The sequence below is a fragment of the Mercenaria mercenaria genome, chromosome 7 (assembly GCF_021730395.1).
Source record: "Mercenaria mercenaria strain notata chromosome 7, MADL_Memer_1, whole genome shotgun sequence".
Classification (NCBI taxonomy): Eukaryota; Metazoa; Mollusca; class Bivalvia; order Venerida; family Veneridae; genus Mercenaria; species Mercenaria mercenaria.
The window spans coordinates 67,650,210-67,671,234 of NC_069367.1; the positions used below are offsets into that span (position 1 = coordinate 67,650,210).

Below are 21,025 nucleotides of genomic sequence, written 5' to 3' on the forward strand. Positions count from 1 at the left end.
TATCTAACTCTTATTTTCACCCACTTTAACATTTTTCCGTGTCATATATACATTTTATGCCAAACTTGGTGGAAATGAACACGTTGAAAAATTTCACCCAAACTGGGGGCGAGTATCTTTAACAGTATCACTAACAATATTTTAAAATATCATTAAATGTATTTTCTGATATCATAATATGATTCGGAGATGTCATAAAACGAAATGCAGATATCACAAAATAGAAAACTGGGTACCTCAATTTATCTTGCCTCCTACAAGTTTCTTGAATTTCTATTGGTCAATAGACGTCACGTGGAGACAGGATATATTCCATATCCTGCTAGTACATTTCAGATATGAATTTTGATTTTAAAAAATGGCTGCCGCTTTGTTAATTTACAAAATATTATATTATAGCATGTAAGTAAAGGGTAGTCGGCAAGATAAAATCGTTACACAGCTTGTTGGTGACAGGATACGGGATATACGCTGTCACGAAAATCCATATCAGGCTCGCCGTATATCCCGTATCCTGTCACCAACAAGCAGTGTAACTAATAATAGCATTCAATTTACACTATGATATCTTAAATCTGATAATGATATCCTAAATTCATTTTTTTATTTGATATCTGAAAATACATTTTTAATATCAATAAATCGTTTATAGATAATGTGTATGATTTTGCGATATCCTTAATTCAATTTATGGGTATAAATAGTTTTTACACGATAGTATTATTGTACGATTTTGACTTAAATTCTGGTGATATCATAAAACCGATTTTGAGATGTCGAAAAAAATAACAGAATAAAACACAACAAAAGTAATTAAGCAAATTTCTCGATTCAAGTAGTTTTAAGGTTTATTGTATCATCACTTGGGTGATATTTAAGATCATTTAATATCACATTTTGTTCTATATTTAATTATGCACGTCTGCTCGCCTAACGTCTTCCGCCTTGTTTACGTAGAATAAAACCTAGGCCCGTGTTTATCAAAGTTTTAAGCCTGAAATTTCGACTTAGACTTTATAAACTTAAATAACTTCCTTTGTGATAAATTGATTTGCTGAAACTTTAGCATAGCTTTTTATTGTAATATTATATGTCATATTCATGCAAGGTTTCATTAAAATCCGTATAAGATATACAAATATAGGCCAGAAGTAATTTCGTCAATTCAAGGTCTAAGTTTCAGATTAAATAACGTTGATGAATGCTCTGAACTATAAAATACTTGAAAAAATAACACACACGCACACGCACACGCACGCACACACACACACATACACACACACATAGACTATAACATAATTATGATAGAAAGATGTAAACTTATGAAAAGTTTAAATAAAAATTCTACACTGCAGGCTTCATCTAGACTAAGATATTCCAGCAAAAGTGTAATTTTTATAACACCTAATCTCAGTTTAACAAAATGCGAGCAATGATAGCTCAAATTTCTAGCTTTGAATTATCAGCATTAACTCAAATTCCTCACTGTTAAGTACAAGAAGATCCACACCACAGACTAACGTTAAATGTGCAGATCTTTTGTCATCTCTTCTAGTTAGCTGCAGCAAATACTTCCTTTTTTCAGATTTTAACTGATACATCTCTTTATTACAATATACCTAAACACAGTTTAACATACATAAAGATATTATAAGTTTCAAATCGTGCATTTTTACAAATGTAATTCACAATATCATCTTTGTAAAAAACCATAATGTAATGTAAATGAATAATCAAAAACAAATACAAGTAGATATCTTTCAGTATACAGTATTCATTAATAAATTCTTTTTGTACTACATAATAAATTAGTAACTGACTCGGACGTTAACTTTTATCTTATATTTTACAGATTAAACGACTCTTTCTACAACTAAACACTGCCAAGAGTTGAAATATGTTTCTGTTTTACCTACAAAAATACAAAATAAGTGAACTGTATAGTTTTCATAAAAGTGGTAATATACAGCACACATAATTACATGTTACTGCATTATGATGAATGCTTAACTCAACACGGGAAGCGCAGATCTACGGATCACGGGGTCGTGAGTTCGATCCTCAGGCGAGGCGTGTGTTCTCCGTGACGATTTGATAAAAAACATCGTGTCTGAAATCATTTTTCCTCCACCTCTGATTCATGTGGGGAAGTTGGCAGTTACTTGCGGAGAAGTGGTTTGTACTGGTACAGAATCCAGGAAAACTGGTTAGGGTAACTGCCCGCCGTTACATAACTGAAATACTGTTGAAAAAATTGCGTTAAAGCCCCAGAAAACAAACAAATACAATATCTGGCGTACAAGTTACTTCAATTACTACAATATGACTAAATCCTGCCTGATGCTTACTGATCTATATAGGGTCTGTTGTCACATGTGCATATCTATTTTTGTAACACACACTAACGTGATTACTGCAAATATGCTATAATCTAAACAATAGCTATTAATTAATACGTTCCAGATTTTTTAAGGTTTAAGTCATTTCAAAATGTTTGTAAATTGTACAAGATAAAGGTAGGCGTTTGTGTATACCTGTTGATATGCAAACTTTTGCAAAGTATCTCTAGAGTGTCTGGAAAGGGATAAATTGTCTAAGACTCCTTTGAAGGTATAATTCAGTCAATATCCTGTATGAATTTCATGAAAGTTTTAAACTGTGTTTCACTTCTATATACTAAATGTTTTTACCATGTGAACGTGTAGTTTCAATAAAATAGATGAAATAATGTCAAAACTTTGCATTTACAAGTTAGACATGAAACATAAGATAAAATTACTTACATAACAAAATATACACAAAGTAAATGAATGAATACCTAACGCATAATAAACATTTGTTTTGTGCACGTATTCCATGGCAATAGGAGTTGTGCGAAACATTATCCAAGATGTACACTATTCGCGCAAGATGACATGACATTATCAAAAAAGTACAAACTTCTATGAAGATGTCATAACACTATCGGAGGTGTACGAATTCAGCCAATATGTCATGATATTTATCAGAAATGTATACAATTTGATCAAGATGTCATGACATCATCGGAGATGTACAAAATTCATATCAGTCGAGACGTCATGACATTACAGGAAGGCTACACAATTCAATCAAGCTGTCATCACATTATTGGCGAAGTATAAAAAACAGTCATGTGATTATGACATTATAAGAAGTGTGCAAAATTCAGAGAACTGTCATGACATTTTCAGTGTGGTGCAAAATGCAGTGTACAAGTAACTTATTTCACTGCATCAATATTCCTCGCGCTTGGTTCGTGTTTTCTTTTCCATGCTGGTAGCCAACAATTTTATTTATATATTTCTAATATTCGTCACGATCATCGCCAGATAGCCTGCAGACATGCATGTACTCTAAAATGATCAAATACTAATTAGTCATTGAAACATTACTCAAGACTAGAAGTTACTGTTAATGAAAAACTTTCTGCTACTGTAACTATGACAACTGATGTACACTTTTCTCTAATGACAGTAGTAAATCCGCAAAATGCATTTGAAAAACATTTTATAATATTTTCAAAATATATGCAAACTAACATTTTAAGAAACGAAAGGTTACTTCATTTGATTCCCGTTTTGAATGTTCAAGCTGTCTATTTATATACGATATTATTCAATGTGAGAGTTTAATGCAAAACTATGTTTTAAAGAGGCAGTAACAATATTTTTGTATTGATAATTCTACAAACAGATGCTATCCAAAAATGTTTAATGAGAATAAACTTCTATTTTTCTGTTTACATTTTGATATTGACTCTAAGAAATTCTTGATTGATATAAATGGACGACATATCTTAAACGGACATGTCACCAGCCGTGTGCTATGATATAGTACAAGAGAAATATCTATAAAATATCAAACTGATATATCCGCTTTATTTATCTGGACATTTTCTAAATATCTTATAAAGTACAGCTATAATCATTCTAAATTACATCAAGATTTACTTCGTGACGAATGAATTAGAAGAGTTCGTATCTTGGAACACTTGAAACGAATTTATAAATGAATACTGCCTCAAACCAGTTACTACAAATTAATGTTCTTTCTTACTTTAATAATACTTATTTCTACCAATTTTGATTTTCTTTCATGAATTACAATAACATATTGATATTTTCTTTAATCTTTATAAACAGGTCAAACACTTTTACCCCCTTGAAGCAATAAATTCGATTAAACAATTTAAAGAGATTGGTAAGCACTTACTGTTTGGGCATGTTACCAGTGACCTTCTGGCACCTACACAGAGACCTTGATTTCCTCTTCTGTGATCGGTAAGCCCCTAGACAGACGTTCGAAAAGTTCATTTATTTCCTTTTCTTTTGCTTGAGTAAATCTAGTCTTATCCAATAAAATTGATTCAATTTTTCGAACATCAGTATTTATATCTTCTGTTTCCACAGATGACTTAATTGATTTCTTTGTTTTCAGAAATTTCACATATGCCTGTCCTCTAAGGATTTCTTGTCTGAAATCTTCATTTTCTTGTTTAGTCAAAATGTCTCTCGGTTGCACAACAATCCGTATAACTTCATGCAACATAAATAACAAATCTTTTTCTGTCTCCGGATGTTTCAGACTATCATCGCAACCTATAATGTTCTGGATTAAGTCGATAATTTCGTTTGCAATTTCGTACTGTTTCTGAACAGTCACAAGTTGTCTTTTTGTGTACAAACCTTTTGCCTTTAGATCTACTAACCTCTCTTCTAACGCCTTCTTACATAGCGACCTGCAGTAATGAGATGGATATTGTGTTCTAGCATCTTCTGGACTTAAATTTCCCATGGCTATATCTAAGTAAATTATTGAATCAATTGCATTCCCTGTGGTTACTCTTGAGACTTTGTATTTTAAAGTATCGTACATAGTGATGTCGCCAATGATGTCTTTCTTGGCGCGCTCAATGTCCTTTAGCACAGGTTTGATGATATTTCCATACCTCAGGCAGTTGCCAATGGGCGTTTTGCATTTCAGACAGCATTTAAGACGAACATTGTCGACCGCTGTAGACTCCGTCATGTTTGCATCCATAACACGGTATTCAACTAAATGACCACAATCCTCGAGAAGGATAAATCGCGCATCTTGTTTATGTTTGTTGCCAAATGTCTTTGCTTTAAATATTTTCTTGTGACACCATCTACAGATATTTGGACATGGTTCCCCGCAAAGACCAATGCACTTGTGTTTACATTTTAAGAGTTTCTCGCAAGGCATGTTGCACCAACGTCTGTCACATGATTCGTAGCAGCGCCTCCTGCACACTGTATGAGGGCATTTCAACAGACACGGTTTTCTGCAAGGTTCACATGGTTCTCCGCATCGTTTGGTGCATATTCCGTGACTACATCTTTTTTCACAAGGCTTGACACAGATAGGATAGTTTTGACAAACAGTTGGCAACTGGTGACCACAAAAATGTTGCTCAATGCGTGTTACTCTGCATGGCTGGTGGACCCGACCCATCAAACAAGTACCACATGTCCCACTACAGATATGCTTACAATGCAGCTCAGTACCACACGGATGTGGACAAAGCTTTGAATTAGCTTCCCAGCAAACAATTGTGGACATATGTCCACATGGCCAAATGAAATTTATCTTCTCTAAGCATCTGTTAGTATGGCTATCTCCACATGTATTTTTGCATGGATGACCACATTCAAGAATCTTTTCACATGGCTCCTGACAGCAAAAGTCGACTGGTTTCATTGCACACGGTACAAGTTGAAAATGTTTGCACTCTGGCATTAGCTTTCTCACCAATTCACTGCAAGGAATGCATTCAGAGAAGCATTTTAGGGGACATTTGTGTCTTAACTCACACGTTTTAGTGCATGGCTTCTGGCATTTGTTTGTTTTGTGCTCCTTATCTAGAACATGACAGTGGCGCTCACATTTATGACCACATTCCAAGCGAACATCACATTTTTTCATACATCCTCCTTCTGGTGCCCGTTTAAAATCCTCAGGGTCTTTAGCTACAATAGCATTATCACTTGGGTGGTTTTGGCAATACAGGGCCAGTCCGTCACCAAAACAATTTTTCGCTTTCGTGTCTGTGGTAATATCTCTCCAGAGAGTCGAGTGATTTGCAAGATGATCAAAATTCCCGATTACGAAAAATCCGACTTTGGCTCTCGACAGTGCTACACATATACGATTCTCTATTTTCAGAAATCCGATTTTCTCGATCGTGTTGCTGCGTACAAGGGAAAGTATTACTATTTTGTTTTCTTCACCTTGGTAATTGTCAACCACAGTGACATTTACACCTTCAAATTCTTCTTCCGGCATTAAGTTCCTCATGTACATTAGCTGCCCTGTGTATGTAGTCAGAACAGTGATATCTTGTCTTTCGTAACCCTGAAGCAAAAGGTACCGACACAAAGCAACGGCGTACTCAGCTTCCTTTGTATTTACATAGCTTTTGATATCATCATTACAAGATTCCAAATGTGCATGATTGATCAGGAACAAATTTGTTGAAATTCCCTTTACATTTGGGTACGTTTTTACATGTTCATGGTCCTTGAGATCTGGATAGATATGTCTCATTATACTGGAAATCTCGGGTCTCATTCTGTGTTGTAGTTCAAGACAGTTAAATTGCATTCCGTTTTTAACCATCCTTTCAAACAATGAAATATCAAGGTTGTACTTGACAGCCAGTTTGTAAACCGTAGGATTTGGTCTTAGTTGTTTGTGGTCTCCAATGAGTATCAGATGCTCACATCCCTTGCTCAGAGTAGTTATTATATGTGCCTCTAAGACCTCAGCAGCTTCTTCTACAATTATAATCCTTGGACCAATTTCCCGTAGAACAGATTGATATCTTGCCGCTCCAGAGGTTGTCATTCCAATAACAGCAACCTGTCTCATGATCTCTTTGTCTACTTGTACTAAGGCATCTCGATAGTTCTCTGATGCTGCTTCAAAATGTCTTCGTTTTGCTTCTATTTCTTCGTACAAGTTTGCGCACATGTTTCGAATCCAAAGTCGGTATAACCGCCACTTTGTTTTGTGATTCAGTCTCCAAACATCTTTTATATTGTCAGCTTCTTCTTGGCTCATTACATCTTCATCTGTAATCTTACCTACGATTGTAGATTTGAATAATTTCAGAAAATGTTTATCCTGAATTGTCCCTTTATTATGTTCTTTCCTCTTGTGGCGACGAGACGTTTTTGGGTCTTCGACAAAGAAAGCAACATCCGTTTCACGTATTTTCCATAAAAGAGACTTTTCATTTGCTGAGAAGTGGAGATTTTCCTCAATATCTATCATTCTCTCCTTCTGCATGCGTGCTGTTTCATCTTCGACTCGTACATGTTTGCACTTTTTCGCCTTTGTTGCGTTCTGTATTTCATTCTGGCATTCACGTTTTAGGTACTCGATTCCTAGCCACTTAACAATATATGAAAAGTTACCTTTCTTCTTCCCTCTATAACCATTTACTAAACTATCATAAAGTGTTTGTCCCATTTCCAAAGATAATATATCCTCCGTCAAAATTTCAGTTTGATACACTTGTATAGTCTTTGCCAAGCGCTGCACACATCTTGATTGACTTTCCATACCACGGCGTGCTTGTCTTTTGTTATATTGTAATCTTGCGAGTGTTGTTCCTCTTTTAAAGCGCATCTGTCTGTACTTTTTCAGATTAAACTGTTCAAGATCTGTACTGCTGCTTCTTCCACCCACACGCAGAACGTCACCTTTGAAGTATTTCACAATGCCTTCTAGAAACTGATCAAGAGCATGGTTTGTATAGCATACAATTAGCATTGGTCTATTACATAGTCCAGTGCCCGCCCAGGCCGATTTGTTATGCAGAAGGGCTTTGACGATTTGCAAACCGATGTATGTTTTGCCAGTTCCTGGAGGGCCTTGAATGATTGCAAACTCGTTTGTTAGAGCGGTCTGAACAGCTCTGTACTGGGAATTGTCCATTTGAAGAAGTTCTTTGCTAGGCCAGCTTTTGAAATCTGTTACCTTTACAGCCATGGCGATATTAGAGCGCTGTGAAAAATCCACACTGGGTACTAACTCTGATAAGAGCGCCAAACCGGTAACATCGAAACGCTTGTTCGCTTTTAATTCAACATTTTGGTCTACCAGCGGTCTCAAGTCGTATGTACGATAAGGAGCTAAGTAAGCCGGTCGATTTATTTTTCTTTCACAGCTTACTATGTATTTTTCAAATGGGAGATCACCGTCATTGAATGTTTGAAGACTTGAAAGGACATGTCTGTAAGCTTCAAAATATCCTGCCGTTTCGGCCATTCTAAAAACGTTATTGAGAAGATCTTTTGTGCTCACATCCTCCCTCTCGAAGTGAACTGTGAAAAACCCGTGCTTGATATCTTTTTCCTCTCTTTCTACCACCGACGCCAGAAAGAAGTTTTTGAAATCATTGTCTGTAAGACATACCATAGATCCATAGATCAGTCTCTTGCTGAATTTCCATTTTAGCCTCTTAAGATTCGCATTCATTTGGAGTTTCAGCTTGTAACAAAGTCCATGTTGTGAAACAACAGGGGAATGAACTCTCACGTTTTCATATACTTTGATATCAAGATTTCTCAAACTTTCACTTGTATTTCCGTACTTCTTATGCGATGTCATTATATCAATGTATCCGGTCATTCCTTCTCGTAAAGGTCCAACGAAATCTTCCCTTAGCAATCGAAACTGTACATCCAGGTAATCATTAAGGTTTTCATAACCGCCATAAATAGTATTGGGTCTGAGAAACGGTTTAACTTTACCAGTAATTTCGTCTGCACTTGGGGAAACTGGATACTGCCTGAAATCGTCTGGTGGTTTACTGTACTGATATGGCTCGCCCACTTTCCTTCCCTCTTTTTCTATCGCTTTCTTTTGTTCCGTCAAACGTTGATATTCCGCTATGACTTCATCATCTGCCGTGCCGTTTTCAACAAGTTCATCAATAACTTGACCCATTAATGCAAGTACTTTTCGAAACACTACTAGAGACGATGGATTTCTGGTTATTTGCTCAATTGTAATGCTAAGTATGTGTTTTAGAACCAGTTCAAGGGTATATCCATCCGTTTGTTTGCTTTTAATTTGAACAATTATACGCGCTAGGTATTCAACTAGAATGTCGAAAAATCCAGTCATTTTCAAAGATTCGAATAGAGGTATCAATGATTGTAATGAAGACTTTGAAGAAAATGCGTTCGATAAAATTTGTAAAAACAAAGCCATAACAGTTTCATCTTTTGCTGTTCTTTCAATGCAATCTTTCATTAAAGAAGGATTGTTTGTTAGTTCAGAAACAACTACATCAGAATCTTCATCGATCATTTTTTTTAAAAATGATATCCCTGTAATCGTAAAAGAGAAAGGTATAGTATCTTGATGTTTTCTTCCAAACGCTTGACTTTTCACGTATTCTTTTTGAGCATTAGTTTTCTGTTTTGGTCGGCAGCCATTAATTTCTATGTTATTATTAACAGTGCTCTTACTTCGGATATCCGAGGTCAACTTTTTAAATTGGTTTTCTTGGTTTACCGCCTTTCCAACCTCTTTGCTTCTGTCCGTGTCAGCTTCGTTTCCTGCCTGTATTTTGAAGCGAAGATAGTTTTCATCTTGTGTATGTCTCCTATACTTTTCGTCCAAACATCTTGCTTCTGTCATATATTCTGGGAATGCCTTTTGTTCCCTTATTTTATCATCTGTTCGAACGGTTTTGTATTCTGCGCTTACTTTTTCCGATGTTGTATTTTCAGCGTCTTTATCTCTGGAAAACAACGTTCTCAGTGATGTAATATGCTGGTCTTGGTCGGCTTCGTTACTATTGAAAACATGATTTGCATGATTGGTATTGTCGTCATGATCATACTTTTCACCCTTGAAACTTTTCTCTAGGGAAGGTATATTCTCAGAACTAAAAAAGATGCACAAACATATTCTAAACATCTTGATTAATAATGATTTATTGTTTGTTGATGTTGTACATCCTTTTTCAACAGAATTTCATAAACATAATATTGGCATGACTGTGTTCTTGATCAGAATTAAAAGGGTCTTTGCAGATACCTGAAAACTACCGAAAATGAATCAAAGGTGGAGAACGAATGATCTTGAACTAATTTTGGTCAATAAACAAAAACAATTCAGGCCTCGCCCGCGATACTAAAGTACAACATCCTGATAGGAAGTCATGCCTATACTAATTTTGCTAACCGAATAATTATGTTAATTATTTAATTCATAAATGTAACTAACATTTCTATATAGTTAAGGACTATCCACCACGCTTAGAGCTCACATTGACATCATCAGGCAACAGAAAGCAATCGGCAGAATCACCGACCTAACAGTCAGTTGGATGTAGCTTTATTATTTAAATGTATTATACACACCTAGTACACGGTAGAACCCAGAGCGCTAATTGACGAGTTAATCGATGTCAATGACAAGGTGGAATGCGCCTATTTTGAAGTTATTGAGTTTCGTTTTGAAATTTTGTTTAATATAAAATTCAGCATATTCCTCATATAATGCGTATTTTACATTTTTAGCTCGACTATTCGAAGAATAAGTAGAGCTATCCTACTCACCACGGCGTCGGCGTCGGCGTCGGCGTCACACCCTGGTTAAGTTTTTCGTACCAGTCCACATTTTGACAAAGTCTTTTGAGATAAAGCTTTGAAACTTTCAACACTTGTTTACCATCATCATGTCCAGTTATAGGCAAGAGTACATAACTCTGTCAAGCATTTTGACTGAATTATGGCCCCTTTTGACTTAGAAATCTTGGTTAAGTTTTTCGTACCAGTTCATATTTTGACAAAGTCTTTTGAGATAAAGCTTTGAAACTTTCAACACTTGTTTACCATCACCATGTCCACTTGTAGGCAAGAGTACATAACTCCATCAAGCATTTTGGTTGAATTATGGCCCCTTTTTGACTTAGAAATCTTGGTTATGTTTTTCGTACCAGTCCACATTTTGACAAAGTATTTTGAGATAAAGCTTTGAAACTTTCAACACTTGTTTACCATCACAATGTCCAGTTGTAGGCAAGAGTACATAACTCCATCAAGCATTTTGACTGAATTATGGCCCCTTTTGACTTAGAAATCTTGGTTAAGTTTTTCGTACCAGTTTATATTTTGTGTAAAGTGTTTGACATATGGCTTTGAAACTTTTATATTTTGTTCAGTATAATAGTCTCTATCAATAGGCAAGAGTACGTAACTCTCTCTCGTCTTTTTTGGCTGAATTATGGCCCTTTTTGAACTTGAATTTGGTTCTGTTTTGTATATGTCCATGTTTTGTCAAGACTATTTGACATATGCCTTTTAAACTTTAAACACTTGTTTATCATTATGATTTCCATCTGTAGGCAAGAGTACATAACTCTGACAACTATTTTGACTGAATTATGGCCCTTTTTGGACTTTGAAATTTGTTCAGTTTTTCTTACAAGTCAGCGTTTTGTCAAAACTATTTGAACTGTGGCTTTGAAATTTTTAACACTAGTTTATCAACATGATATCCAACTGTAGGCAAGAGTACATAACTCTGTCAACTATTTTGACTGAATTATGGCCCTTTTTGGACTTGGAAATTAGTTAAATTTTTCATATAAGTCCATGTTTTGCCTAACATATAACTTAACATATTTGCCATCATGGTCACACATTGCCATTTAGTGCAAGACTTATCGAAATCCACAAATCGAGAACATTTTTTGCTTAATCCATTTTTTTGTTAAGTCTGAAAATCAATGGAAATATTTTGACCCCATTCTTCAATCAATTCTTCGAATAGTCGAGCGCGCTGTCATCCGACAGCTCTTGTTGATATTTCTGTAACTTTTTTCTCTACAAACCTTCAAACACGACCATTGACGTCCATTTTTGATGAACCATGATTTCACGTGCGTCAGACTGTTTACGTAAATCGTTCTGTTCAGTCATCAAGTATCGATTTGCTTGTTACTCGTCATATTTTCATTTAAAAATGTTTTTAAAATGGTGTATAATTTCTGGAGATCACTTTAACGTTGAAGCCGATATTTACGTTAAAGTGACGCCAGAGCGACAAATATGACGTTTAGTTTTGAATAAAATGTTTGCGTTAATCTTGTCTCATGTAAATCTCAAACGATAGAATTTGACAAAAAACTAACATGATGATGAAAACTGTATTTTCTGTTCGTTTGAAGAAATAAAATTGTAGGGTCACCGAATTCATTTTTCTTGTAAAATTACATTACGCTACCCCTACCCCACAAATCACAACGTAGCTTAGTTTGAGTGTTTTTTCTGATATATCTCCTTTCAAATCTTAGTATTTTACATTCTCATTCATCAGTTGTACATTACATGCATGAAACGAATCATGGAACGTAAGAAAGAGGGTTTTCTTTCCAAAAGAGGTCTTTATAACTGTAAAATTGGCGACTTCATTGCGAAATGGTTTCAATGCAAAATGTATAACATACGACAACTTTGCTTAAAATACTGATCATGTTATTTTTGAAAATCGTTTTAAATATATTTTCTATATGATAAAGCTTATTTTTTCATATTTTTCTAATTCAAAGTACTAATAAACATGTTCCGTCGTAAAACACTGCTAACATGAAGAATATTTGCATATACAATTGTGTATATTGTTCGGAGTTTTCACTTGAAACACAAACAGAAAGCATCATTATTGTACAATATCATTGATCAATATTATACAACAGGTTCAAATATTCTAAAGTTTGTGATTTCAGACGTATGACCCTTGCCTCAACCGCCCCTCCAATGGAGAAAAAGTTGTTTGTATCTTGTTTTTCTTAATAGTATCCCTTCTACAAGTTCAGTATTCAGAATATAAGAGAGGTTTCGTTGAGTTGCAACGAGTGTCAATCACAACCGCTGTTTTCTTTCTTCCTTTCTTTTACCCCATCTGCTAAGCTCAGTAGAAGGAGTGCAGATCTATGCATCGCGAGTTCGGTCACCGGGTAGCGCATGACGATTTGATAGAAGGCACGTGTCCGAAATCGCTCGTCCTCCACTTCTGATTTATTTGATGAAGATGGAAGTTATTTGTTGAGAATACAGAATCCAGGAACACTGGTTAGGTTAACTGCCCGCATTAACATAGAACAGCGCTAAACACAAAATAAAAGATAACAACAACAACAACAACAACAACAAACATTCTTTCTTTTTTATGTCATGGAATGTTTTTATATGAGGGTCTTTATTCGTATTTCTGATGTTTCTAATATTAGGAAACAATATTATGTATGGAATATGTTTCTATTATGTGTCTATGAATACAAGGATAACACTTTTACTCACATCTCCGGAGAGCTAAAACCTCTTTGCAAAGGATGGTTTTCTATCTAGCCAAGTTGCTAAATAATAAATTAGCCTTTTCAGAGCAACAGCCTCCGTACAACAAATATACTGTTTTCCCGCGGTTATTCACAGAGGATGCACTTTATTCGAAATCGACTGTCCGACTACTCTCAAAACAATAGAAATATTTCCAAAACGTAAAATTTGTAATAAAGTTAGATAAATTAATAATGTTTACTTGAACATGATAATATAATTACATAAAGGCTTTGTAAATTTTTCTAAGTTGTATTAGCACTTTTTTCCGAGTTATGATCATGTGTTATGTTAAAATGAATATTTCTCATTTTCACCTACGTTTTACTTTTTTTCGTACTTAGGTTCTGTATTTTTCGAAGACTGTTTGTCGTTCGAATCTGCTTCATTAAGAAGACAAATGTGTTAACTAATAAGATATTTATGGCAAATATGTATAATGTAGGCCTATATTTGTTTGGCTCAGTGCTATTAGATGCATAAAATTCTTTATGTAACATTTTTTACGCATAGATAATACATCACAGAAATAGCGGTCTGTGATTGAATTCTATACAGGTACTTGTTAAAATTAAAAGATGATTAACAGAGATTTAAAGACATTTTTTATTTAATTCTAGCAGGAAAAATAAAATAGTAGAGTTTAACCTAAAAAGAGGAGATACATGAAAAAATACTCAATTGCGTTATCTTGTGATTGGGGGGTGGGGGTGGTAGGAGTAGCGTTACGTAATTTTACGCGAAAATGAACTCGGTGACCCCATACTTTTATTCCTTCAATCGACAGCAAATAAAGTTTAAATGATCATATTAGTTTTTTGTCAAATTCTATCGTTTGGGTTGTTACATGAGACAAGATTGAAGCAAACATTTTATTCAAAACTAAACGTCATATTTGTCGCTCTGACGTCACTTTAACGTACATATCGGCTTCAACGTTAAAGTGATATCCAGAAATTATACACCATTTTAAAGACATTTTTAAATGAAAATATGACGAGTAACAAGCAAATCGATACTTGATGACTGAACAGAACGATTTACGTAAACAGTCTGACGCACGTCAAAAATGTAAAATACGCATTATATGAGGAATATGCTGAATTTTATACTAAATAAAATTTCGAAACGAAACCCAAGAACTTCAAATAAGGCGCATTCCACCTTAACGTCTTGGATGTAAATGTTCGACTTTTCTATGTTGTAATTATATTTTACCTTTCTGCGCAGTGGTAACCAACAGGTCCGGTCTTTGAAATTGTTTTTGATGTTCCCATTATTTCTTCATCTTTGTATCTGTGAGAGAGTGTGGTTGATGGAGAACACTCTTTTTTTGAGTGACCCTTTCTTTTCACTAATGTTTTAAGGTTCAAGTCGTTTTTGTTTAGTGTATAGGTTTTAGAACCTGTATGTAAACGTACTGATTTACTGTCAGCTTCTGTTCTTTTTTTAGGGTAGTTCTTTCTTTCATGGACTTCCTCGCCTAACAGACTATCTTTTTGATATCTATGTTTCCCGTTAGCAATGACAGACGTTACATTTCCGCTTTTTATTTCATTTTCTATTTCATTTGCCGTCAATGTTTCCCTTGTTCGTGCTGCACTTTTAGCGTCTTCATTTTTTGCCGCCAATTGTCGCCAGACGTATGTTGAGTTTTCTACTTCTTTTTCATTCATCGTCAGTGGTTGACTAATGTGCGCTCTGCATTTACCTTCTTTGTCTTTTTCTGTCATTGATTCCGAAATATGTACTATTTCAGTATCTTTATTTTGTGCAGCTAATTGTCCCAATGCGTGTATTGAAGTTGTATTGTCTCTATATTCTTTCGTAAATGGTCGCTCAATATGTGGTGTAGTTTTAGCTTCTTGGTCATATGGTTCGATAGCTTGCGTTGAGATTTCATATTCTGCACCTTTTGTCGTCAATGGACACCGAATATCTGCTTTGTTTTTAGCTTCCTCATCTTTTAAAGTTACTGGATCATGAATATTTGTTGTAGATTCTTTATCTTTTGTCGTCAACAGCCGCCGAGCGTTTGTTGTATTTTCAGACTCTTTCTTTTTTGAAGTCAATGGTTCATGAATCAGTGACATAAATTTAGCTCCTTTATCATTTGCCGTTAACGGTTGCGGGACATTTGCTTTGTCTTTAGCTTCTGCATCGTTTGAAGTGAATGGCTCACGAATGTGTAATGTCGCGTTAACTTCTTTATCTGTTGGAATTAGTGGTTCTCGATTATGTATTGTATTTTCTTTATCTTTGGAAGTCATTGATCCACAAATGTTAATTGTCTTTTTAGACTCCTTATACTTTGAAGTAAATTGTGCACGACTTTGTGACGAATAGTTAGCTTTTTTATCTTTTAACTTCAAAGATTTCTGAATGTGTGTTGCAATTGTAGCCTTTTCGGCCTGTTCCGTCAACGAAGATCGAACGTTTACTTTCTTTCTAGCTTCCTGAACATTTGCCGTCATTGGTTCTCTAAGATGTGCCGATATTTCAGATTCTTTATCTTTTCCCATTATCGGACGCCAAATGTTTGCAGTGTTTTTAGGTTTGTCATCTCTTGAAGTCAATGGTTCACGAATGTGTGTAGCAGTTGCAACTTCCTTATCTTTTGGGGGAATCAGCGATTCACGAATGTGTGCTGTAGATTCTTTATCTTTTGAAGTCACATGTCCACGAATATAAGATTTCTTTTTCGACTCCTTATCTTTTGAAGTCTGTTGTTCATGAATTTGTGAAGTATATTTAGCTTCTATGCCTTTTAAAGTCAGTGGTTGCCCAATGTTTGCTGTAGTTTTAGCTTTTTCGTCTTTCTCTTTCATTGGATGTCGAACGTTTACTTTATCTCTAGCTTCTTGATCTTTTGCCATTATTGGTTCTCTAACGTGTGTTGATAATTTAGCTTCTTTATATTTTGCCGTCAATGGTTCTCTAATCTGTGCTAATATATCAGCTTCTTTATCTTCCGTCGTCAATGGTTCACGAATGTGTGCTAATATTTCAGCTTCTTTAACTTTTGCCGGCAATGGTTCTCTAACGTGTGCTAATGATTTAGCTTCGTTTTCTTTGACCGTCAATGATTCTCTAACGTGTGCTAATATTTCAGTTTCTTTATCTTTAGCCGTGAATGGTTCTCTAACGTGTGCTAATATTTCAGCTTCTTTAACTTTTGCCTTCAATGGTTCTCTAACGTGTGCTAACTTTTCAGCTTCTTTATCTTTTGCCTTCAGTGGTTTTCTAACGTGTGCTGATAATTTAGCTTCTTTAACTTTTGCCGTCAATGTTTCTCTAACGTGTGCTGATATTTCAGCATCTGTGTCTTTGGCCGTAATCTGATTCGGAATGTTTGCTGTGTTTATAGGTTCTTTATCTTTTGAAATCAATGTTCCATGAATCAGTGACATAAATTTAGCTCCTTTATCATTAGCCGTCAACGGACGCCGCATATTTGCTTTGTTTTTAGCTTTTTCATCTTTTGAAGTTTGTGGTTCACGAATGCGTGTTACAGATTTTACTTTTTTATTTTTTGGAATCAGTGGTTCACGATTGTTTACTGTAGATTCTTTACCATTTGAAGTCACTCGTTCACAAATATTTGTTTTCTTTTTTGATTCCTTATCTTTTGAAGTCAATTGTGCATGAATTTGTGACGAATTTGCAGCACCTTTACCTTTTAACGTCAGTGATTGCTGAATGTGTGCTGTAGTTGTAACCTTTTCATCCTGTTCTGTCAATGGAGGTCGAACGTTTACTTTGGTTTTAGCTTCTTGATCTTTTATCATCATAAATTCTCTAACTTGTGTTGATATTTTAACTTCTTTATCTTTTGCTGTAAGTGTTTCTCTAACATGTGTTGATATTTTAGCTTCTTTTGCCGTTATTGGACGCCGAATGTTTGCTGTGTTTTTATGTTCTTTATCTTTTAAGATAACTGTTTCACGAATGTTTGATGTAGTTTGTTTAACTTTTAAAGCCACTGATCCGCGAAAGTATGTTGCCGTTTTAGACTCTTTATCTTTTGAAGTCACTTGTATACTACTATGTGACATAGATTTTGGTTTTTCTTTTTCTACAGCCAATGCGGGTCGAACTTTTGCTGTGTTTTCCGTTTCTTTGTCTTTTTCCGTTAATGGTCGCTGAACAATTGCTGTTTTTGGAGCATTTTCTTTCTTTTCCGCCGACTGGGATCGTATGTTTGCTTTGTTTCTAGCTTCTGTATCTTTTGTCGTCGCTGGTTCCTGAATGCGTGGTGTAGTTTTAGTTCCTTTATCTTTTTCCGTCGACGGTCGACTAATAGGTGTTGTGTGTATACCTTCTTCATCTTTTGCCACCAGTTTTCGCCGAATGATTGCTGAAGCTTTAGTTTCTTCATATTTTGCCGTTGTTGATCGCAGAACATGTATGGTTTTAGCTTCTTCATCCCCATCCGTCGCTGGTTGTCCAGTGTATGTTGTAGGATTAGCCTCTTTTTTCTTCGTCTCCAATAGTTGCCGAATGTTTGTTCTGCTTTTAACTTCTTTTTCTACAGAAAATGACATTCTGTCTCTGTGTCTTTACTGAAAAGGGTTAGTGAATATAAAGGTAAAATAAATAAATAAATAAATAAGTTTATATATCCTTTAAATGTTTTTCGAATTAAATTGTGGTCAGCGTTTACATATGTGATCGCAAAGAAGATTTTTGCACTTAATGGTACGTTGAACACCATCTCCTGAGTTTAACAAGTCCAGGGTATATGTATTAAAACCAGCAAATAGGATCTACACTGAAGCTACTTTCTGAGTACTTCGAGTGTTTTAGATAATTTAACACACTTTCAAGTGGTGAAACCAAATAAGACTTTCAGATAATATATCCCAAAAAACCAAATATTGTGAGCACTTAATGATATAAAAATATGTATACGTTTGTTTACAACAATACTTTGGGCATGTGCACTGGTTTTTTTCAAGTCTACTTTTCTTATAACAACGATGACATTTTTTCGGGTGCACTTCGAAAAGCATGTCTCCTGTCCAAAGTTGATATTTAGGCACTTAAATGTACATAACAAAGTGTATCCAAACAATCCTGATTAAACTTACAATTATGTCGAATGCAATACTGATTGTAAGGCGATGTTGTTATATGAAAAAAAAATGTATGCAGACCCCTGTGGTTTAGCAGAGTACATTGCAATTCCGCTCAGAGCATATTATGCACAAGACCAATTATCAGAAAAAAATCAATTTTGATTTTCTGAATATTCACGACTTTATTTACATTCCATAAAATAGATATCATATTGAATGGGTCAGTAAATGTTATCAACATATGAAAAAATCCGCCGTCCGAGACAGAGACGATGCTAACTATATTTCTCAGAATTTTGACAATATTGCATCAAATAAAACGCAATAAGATACTTCTTTTATTTTATTTGAATAACAATTTACGTTTGTACAAACTGTACCAGACCTAATATTTTCTAAACTAATGAAGTTTATATATTAGTTAAAAGGTAACGTAACCAAACTGTCCAAAACTTGTATTATTTTGAAAGATATGCAAAACTACAACATAACTATGATTAAATTACCGTACCACTGGAGGCGTGAAACTGTAAATGAATTAGTAGTTGTTTCCTTTAAAACAGCACATTTAGATAAGGAAAATATCTTATGGTAGAAATACCAGTATGAACTTTCGCAATATAACAGTTTTGCTGTGACAATAAATTAAGGTATAATAATTTTTCTCACCTTTACATGATTATATGTCTACAAATTTCCTCTCTCTTAACATAAAGTCGATTAACCGATTTCTTCTATCGAAATAGTCTTTGAATATCATACGCCCGAAAACTGCATATAGTTTTACATAACTGGTTTTAAACAGTCATATCTAACTGCGTGATTTTACATTTCCTGAAAAGAAACACGCAATGTCTATTTTTAAATGGAAAAACCAATATTGTAAAACAATACATTTTAGAAGGTCGTTTTCTTTAAAGACCCACCACAACCTAGTGACATACTTTTCTCTCCCACATGAACTGCATGAAACTCATTCTGATATTTTGATATAATATAGCTATTCTTCGATGATAGGTGGACAATTAAGGCCCTGCCTGAATTATTATATGTTCACAACTTAATATGCAAACTAATTCGGCAGTATAATTTTAAAAACATACTAGATAAGGCCTAAAAAGTGTTTGTTTTCTTAACATGCCCCCAAAAATAGGGTAGATAGGTAGGAATTTCTTTTTTACATGAAATGAACGGATAGTAGTGTTATTATAATGCGAAAAGTATATAAAAAACGAAAATATCGAAAAAAATCCAACGCAATAGAAACATTCAGGGTCGAGGCAAATTTTTAGGGTAGGTCGGGATACCGGAAACAAACATTTTTTCGGGCCTAACTACCTTACACTATAGAAAGAAACAAAGTGTGGTCTAAACTCAACTGAATACACCAAGTACTGTGTATACTGCTATATAAATTTATCATATATTTAAACATTAAACACATCGTCTTTGCCTTATTTATGTCACTGTGGGTTTGTAACTAGATACTATTTTTTTCGTGCAAATCATGTATAAATTAATTACCATCGAACATAGTTATTCAGTCGCACGTCTTTAAGTTCTGCTCTATTCTGTTTGATAATTTTCACGCGCGTGATCTAAGGCCAAACATATTTAGCTTTTATTTTTTTAAATGTTGGCATATTTTTGTCCAAGTAATAACTTTGACATCCGAATTTTTTATACCTTAGGACAAGTACTTGGCACAACATTGCAGAATGCAGTACACAGAACCTGTTTTCCAAGTTTTAAAGTCAAAGTCAGGAGAGATCAAATTGTATTGAAGTATTTGGCTTCCTCCACCGAGCCATCTTTCGCTACCATTATCTAGATATTATTATCAAGGTCAAGGTGACCAGAAGGACTAAGATACAACACCAAGTTCGTCATGCTTGTGTTTAAGGTTGACAAAAACATTTGTACACGTTTAAAGCCAGCAAAAACATGAACAAAACTCTTATAGGTCACGTTCCTATAACATAGCCTACACTAAACGAGATCTTACACCGGTGTATGTATGCATGTGTACATAATCGACGTTCTCACACAAAGCATAGGTTAGACAACCAGGATAAAGCAATGGAAGAGATCCGGTCTCCACATTCTAGATAACGATCAGTAGCAAAAAAAGACACACACAACAAAACACCACTGAGAAGTTTGGACGGATTGAGGATGCAAATCACACCTCACTCTTAACACCAGCCATGTTTGTCCAGCGGTAAAAGACAATGTAAATAAAACCTGTCCCCTATAGACAAAATCCCTTACGTGCGCAAAGGAAGCGAGAGGCGCGGACTGCAAAATACAAAAATGCCGAAGTAAATAATTATAAAAACATCCTAACAAACCGTATACACATGTACGCAATGCCTTTGCAAAGCGCAAATCAGCAAAAGATACATCATTAAGGCCAGAAGACATGGGTTAAAGCAACTCAGTGCAAGCGGGCTTTACGAACTGCCTACCATGGAGTCTTGTGCCTACAGGTATTGTAAGATACAACAACCAAAGAGGAAAGCGCTGTAAAAGGTCTGACACCAA

At 35.0% G+C, this 21,025-nt stretch overlaps 1 protein-coding gene across 1 annotated transcript; it reads right to left on the minus strand.

Moving 5' to 3' along the window:
- Positions 1-1,667: 1,667 nt before the first annotated feature.
- Positions 1,668-19,425, minus strand: LOC123554009 (NFX1-type zinc finger-containing protein 1-like). Its single transcript, XM_045343823.2, has 3 exons — positions 19,151-19,425; positions 14,622-17,965; positions 1,668-9,946 (listed from the first exon to the last, which is right to left on the minus strand). Exons 2-3 carry the CDS (start codon positions 17,945-17,947, stop codon positions 4,267-4,269), a joined length of 9,006 nt encoding a protein of 3,001 aa, XP_045199758.2. The 5' UTR covers positions 17,948-17,965; positions 19,151-19,425; the 3' UTR covers positions 1,668-4,266.
- Positions 19,426-21,025: the final 1,600 nt, after the last annotated feature.